The sequence below is a fragment of the Mastigoproctus giganteus genome, chromosome 6 (genome assembly GCF_048544385.1).
Source record: "Mastigoproctus giganteus isolate SK-2022 chromosome 6, ASM4854438v1, whole genome shotgun sequence".
Taxonomy (NCBI): domain Eukaryota; kingdom Metazoa; phylum Arthropoda; class Arachnida; order Uropygi; family Thelyphonidae; genus Mastigoproctus; species Mastigoproctus giganteus.
In genome coordinates, this window is record NC_143580.1 from 115,498,186 (window position 1) to 115,504,652 (window position 6,467).

The window sequence follows — 6,467 nt, forward strand, 5'->3', positions numbered from 1 at the left end:
CACCTATTGCTTTATTTTGTGTAGAAAATACAGCGCAATGTATGCAGAATATGCATACTTTATTCTGTATGGAAAATGCAGCTCAATGTGTTAGAAAACGTATTAGAAAACTAAATTAAAAATATGAAATAAAATTTTTCCATGCGGTTTGGCTCGACATCTACCTCCCCTCCCCTCCCCTCTTTTGGTAGGGCGCCTATTTCTTCCTCGCATCTTTTAGCTGTACTAATAGTAATCATACTGCAAGAAAGGAGTGAAGAAAACATTTTGACAACCATCACAGTGTACAAAAGCGGAGTTTAAATTTCGTTCAGGTGGCGTCCTACATAAAATACTCCACATGTCTACATGCTCTCGTTGTATATGTAGGGGAAAATCGTTCCCGATTTACGACCTACCTCAAAAACGTATGGTATTTGATTACTGTAGTTAAGTTATATCCCCCCCTTTCATACCTATATTCATAACTGTAGTTATGTCCGCAAGTGTACACATCTGCTTATTCAAAAAGCCTAATCTAAATATCTTAATTCATGTATTGGTGGAACTATTGATTGGAAAGTGATCGCACTCTTAGAAAAAAAATTGTCTTATCCACCGTCAATAAATCATAAAATATCCATCTGTTCTCACCCCTTTATTATTTTTGATTTACAACAGATTAGTTTTTAATCTAACACTTTCCCGGTCTGTCTCCAAATAAATGAAAATTATTTCTTCCTACAGAAGATCTTAACGGATCTCACTACATAATAATATTAAATTTTATATTTAATTATTTGCTGAGATCTTAAGAGCAATACACACACACACATATATAAGCAAAAAAATTAAGGTAATTTCAGAGTAAGATCCTTTATAATGTATAAAAACGAATTAAAAAAAAAAAAAGCAAAATAATTTGTATAATGAATATTTTGAAAGGCAGATCTTGTTTATGCTGCACATTAAACTGATGTGTTCCGTAATGGCGAAACAGGAGTTTTTATTTGGAGTTTATTTATTAGGAGTGTTATTCAGCACTTGCAAATTATGAGCCGTTCAATAAAATCCCCAATAATAATAAGCATCTTTTACTTAATTCATTTATTTAGTTAAGTTAATATTTATTTGTACATTCCTAAAAAGTATGCATAACAGGCATATTTATGACAATTTTCTATTCCAGTACGTTAACACCCTTCAACAGTTACATGGTATTTGGACAGAGTGCTATTACCTTTCTAAAAATTGCGCAATGGACTCCGTAATACCTGTATAAGAATACATTTTCCCTTTCACAAAACAAACAAAAACTTGGATTATAATTTTCTCACGTACCTTAGCACCAATCTGGTTACCACATTGCCCAGCTTGAATATGCACAATTTCCCTCATTCTGAATTTACGAAACAGTTCCAAAATGAAAAACGGAGCAAGTCTTCACGATAACACCAGTCTACTCTCGTACGCAACCAATAAGACGGTAACAACGCAAGAAATGCAATTTTCAAATGCGGTCATAGCTCTTGTCATGCGCATTTCTGCCCAAACTTTAAAGAAACAGCCAATCGAAACGTCTAGTACAGTCTACTTGACACCGGAGCAGCCATAATTACTTGACAAGCCACATCATCAGTGTCGAGTTAGAACCGGTTGTGCTGTACGGGGAGAGAGGATCAGGAAGTTGTACTTTGATTCCCAAGATGCTTAGAGTCTACAGCTACAGATATGCGAATGTGACAGATACAAGAGATATTTCAAATTATAACAAAAAAAGAGATTTTATACACATAGTAAACAACACTTTAGATATCTCAACAACAACAACAAAAAAATATTTTGCTGTTGTAATAATGTTATGTAATGCAGTTAGAGCAATCTCCAAAGCTCCACATACAGTATATGAATAGCGCATTTGAAATGTTAAAATTGAATTACAAACTGAAGTTAGAATGTGCTGAACTGACTAAGTCCTTCGTAGTGATCACAGATATATGATCTGTATACTAATACAGTGGACTTCTATAATCCGACCTTATTAACCGAAGTTTCTGCTAGCAGAGCAGAATAATAATATAATACAATACAATTTATTCATCAAAAATGTGTGTATAATATTTACACATTTGTTTACATATTGTAAACAAATATTATTATAATAATAATAATGTTTCACGTTGAAAGAACGGCCCAGGAGGAATGTCATTCTCAACCGAATTAATTGAATTGGTAAATTCGAACGACTAAAACGCTATTATTTGGCAACAATGCAAAATTAATATGTTTATGTCAAAAGTTTGATCCTTCGTGCAAACATTAAATACCAGTTAATGATTACCTAGTGTTTAATGTGCTCGAATTTATAATATGGAATGATCTATCGCAATATACTCGATTTTTTTTTTTTTTTTCTAGATGCCGAACAATCTTTGGGCTTAATTAAAAAAAAAAGAAAAAGTAAATATATTAACCGGTGCACTTAGGCTTTGATGTGTTTAAACAATTCTATTAAATGCTGTTGGAAAAAGTAAAATATTTTTATTGCCTACCTATTGTATGCTGTACACTTTATGCAAGCAGCTGTATTCGTACTGTACATGCGTATTTTACCATACAGACGTATTTTTCTACCAGTTAAGAAATAAAAATATTCTACAGTAATAAATGAATTCTGAGCCTCTATAAAAAGTTGAGAAAGGTGACTCTATTATCCGAAATTTCCGTTATGAGTCTATGTCCCGTTCACCTCTGATAATCGAGGTCCTTCCGTTAATAAGGCAATGGTCAGGCCACGCCTTGAGTACTGCGTACAAGTCTGGAGGCCTCATTTTAGGAAGGATGTAGATTTACTTGAGCGTGTACAGAGAAGGGCAACAAGATTGGTGAGGGGAATGAAGGGATCCTCTTACCAAGAGAGGCTTAAGTTCTGCAAATTGCAGTGGCTGGAGACTAGGCACCTGCGTGGTGATCTGATTGAGGTGTATAAGGCCTTGAATGGGTTGAGCACGCTGAATTCTGATGGGATCCTTCCACTTGTTCAGATTACGAACCTAAGGGGGCATAAATTCAAATTAAGAAAGGACAGATGTAGAAAAGATGTGCGGAAATTTGTCTTTAGCCAGCGGGTGGTTAATTGCTGGAACAAACTTCCATCTGTCGTTGTGGAAGTTGATAGGTTGAATAAATTTAAGGAGGAACTGGATAGGCATTTGGAGGGAATGGTGTGATTTTTTTTTTTTTTTTTTTGGCTGATGCTGCATAAGCTCATACACTTGCTTTCTTGCATCACATGCCACTACTACTACTAATACCATTTTTGGTTGTTTTTTTTTTTTTGAAAAGGATGTGAAATAATAGCATATAATAACTGTTGTTTATAGATAAATCAAAAGCATGGCATGCAAGATATGCCTTTGGAAATTATGGTACGAATTATCCCATCTCCCCGCAGAACATACGGGATGTTATCAATATTTTAATAGAATACCAAGGAACCTTGATAACTGAAAACTTGATATGTTTTCGCTCTTGTATGAAGACTTCATTTTTCGCGAAACACAATAAAAATAGTAAAGTAAGTTTATTGGCGGATTTAAGCATTTTAGAAGTCTAGAATTTAAAAGGTCCCAAAATGACTATAAATAAATGACTAGTCATTTCTCACAATCATTTCCTTTAGCTGAAAGCGCAAATCCTACAACGAAGAATTTGGACCATAATATAACATCAGCTAATCTACCCTGTAACTCTGTTCATTAAGTTATATGGGTATACCTGCTAAGCTCGCTCTCTCTCTCTCTCTCAAAGCATATTGGATTCACCCTATTAAAAATATATTAACAATATATTTTTAGGCAGAATGTCGATAACGGTATGTGGTTCTAAACAGATGTAAGCTTTAAAGACCTTTAAAGATAGGTCGAGTACTCGACCTATCTTCAGTTGGAGCAGAATGATCCTGTGATAGAAATCGAACTCAGTAAACTGCACGAATTTTATTTAAATTTGTACGTCTGCTGATTGTATAAATTGTAAAATAGGTAAAGAGAAACAATATAAGTTGATGACGCAGACTGTCAATTGATGTTACTTGGCACTCTTAGAATTAGAACCAGGAAGCTTCTAGTTACTATTCTCCTTGAAACTTAATATATAGCTATGCTTTCGAATTAAATAACTCGCCTCTAAAGACTACTCAGTTACGCTTTCATTAGAAGAGGATTAAAAAAATAAAGACAAAAAATTTACTAAGGAAACGTTACCTGTTTTGAAATGCATTTCGGATATGGTCGTCAACTTCAAAATACTGGAAGAAACCTGCATAAATAAATAAAAAAAAAGGCAAGAATGTAAATGTGGAATGGATAATTATATTTTTCTTTTCTCCTCTCTTTGTTTTTAGGCGCGTTTCTTCTAGTGTTTTTAAATTAACAATCCTATCCAATATGTATGTCAAAGCAAGTAATTTTTTCTTAGTAAATTCTAGGATTTTTTCCCCTCTTTCATATTTTAATCCTTTTTTTAATGGAAACGTAACTAAGGAGTCCCTAGAGGTGGGTTACTTAATTTGTAACGCATTACTGTGTATTAAGTTTGTTTCTTAATACCGAATAATTACAGAAAAGTGTGCGAATCAGTTTTTCGTGTTTTGTAAGAAATAAATAGATAAGTGTGCATCCCTGCCGATCGTAGGGCGATTCCGGAGGTGGAAATTGTCTTATTAAAAATAGAAGAACTTTTATTATAGACCTAGACACAGATAAAAAAAAAAATCTAAATCATGAGCTTTAATCTGTAATACAGAAAGTGCTTTGCTTCTGGAATTTATCAGTCACTTATTGCAGGGATCGAAATGGAAAAAATTGCTAAACAGAAAGCTCGTTAATAAAATTCCTTATTTTTAATAATCAGCTTTGTACATAACATTTCCGGCATGTGTGATGAACAAGAATGGCTTTCCGGTGCGTTTCGGTACATCTCGAATCCTGACTTCATGCGTATTCCTTGACTTCCAATCCGCGTTCGACTTTATAAAAAGCGCAAACTGGCTCTCAAGCACGGTATACCTGAGTTGCGCACCAAACGGCCGAGGACCTGTACTGTGATAACTGCATTGCGGACCAGCGTAATGATTAGGTACGGGTATCGAGGGATTATGACGCTGGTGCCTTTTAATTGAAACACAGTATATAAAACCATAAAAAAAATTCAAATATGCTATGAAATTATTTAAACTTATATAAATGTGATACATTTTGAACGATCTGAAATCTAGTGATTACTTCTTTTCTACGATTATTGAGTGTGCTCATTTTGAATTTTCTGACAACAAACAGCCTTATTTTTTAAAGCTGTTTATTTTGAAGTACTCTGACACCACCTTACGTAGGTATCGGTTTGGAATTCCTTAGCTGCATTTCCTCAAAATCGAAGGTAAAACAGTCTCCAACTTTATATGGAGGTAAAAAAAAAAAAAAAAAAAAAGACAAACCAAAACAAACTGCGTATCCATTTACCAGCTTGGCTATCTTTATTTCTATATCACTTGCCAGACCTAATTTTTTTATTTTTTTCAACCGTGCTTGTCCCAAATGAAATCTGCAGCCCATTACTGCCGCCCCCTCTTCCTTCTGGTGGGGCATGGGCCTGCCTCACTGATTTTGAGGTCATCTACTCTATCCACCTACTTCTGTCTTTCATCCCCCAGCCTTCAGTCTCCCCCCTCTAGCTTTCCAACTATCGTTCAACCCATGTCAAAATTATCTTAGCCCTACACCCCAAATTCTTAATTCTACACTGTATAACTTAAAACTCCTTTGGCCTGACCTAACTTCTAGCGCTCCCCCCTCCTTTTTTATATATATTTTTTATAGGTCCTAGCGCTCCCCCCCTCCTTTTTTATATATATTTTTTATAGGTCCTAGCCACTGAAATTTCAGGAAATTAGGTAGCAGGACCTACCAGAGTACTTATTTAAAAATACTGGTGTACCTGGTCTGCCTCCACGGGGAGAAAATAAAACCAAGGAACACCTTGGTACTGGGGCAACTTGGGCCTCAGCAGGGGTCCAGCGGCTAAATGGCCAGATGAACAACGGTACACGACACTACATCCAACAATCTCTTTTAAATCTCAGGCCTTTACAGCCTACTGTAACACACGACAATGTATACCACGCGGAGATGAGGGAACCCCTGGTGCCGTTAGACCCCAAACACACTTTACACTTTTACTGCTGCATTTGGCCATGCGGTAAATACAGCGCTGTGGATAGCCTTTCCAAAAAGTCTACAAAAGTGAATTTAGGGGAACATTCCAAATTACATTTTCGACACATTTCACTCAATAGAGTAAACAATGTTTTGCATGTTGTCTCTGTTTTGTTTGTATAATCAAAACGCCACTGGAATATAGGGACTTTTTCAATTATATGTAGTGTAAAAAATTGAAAAAAATATTTCGTGCAGTACTGAAAAGTACCATCT

The 6,467-nt window shown here is 35.2% G+C and overlaps 1 protein-coding gene across 1 annotated transcript in view; it reads right to left on the reverse strand.

Annotated features, from left to right (window-relative positions):
* LOC150084521 (tubulin beta-2 chain-like) overlaps nucleotides 1-1,485 on the reverse strand; it is a 139,604-nt gene extending 138,119 nt beyond the window's left edge. Inside the window, exon 1 of the mRNA XM_090376471.1 lies at nucleotides 1,321-1,485. Within this exon, the coding sequence (XP_090232597.1) occupies nucleotides 1,321-1,377 (57 nt within the window). The 5' untranslated portion in view covers nucleotides 1,378-1,485. The remainder of the gene's footprint in view (nucleotides 1-1,320) is intronic.
* Between the last annotated feature and the right edge of the window lie 4,982 nt (nucleotides 1,486-6,467).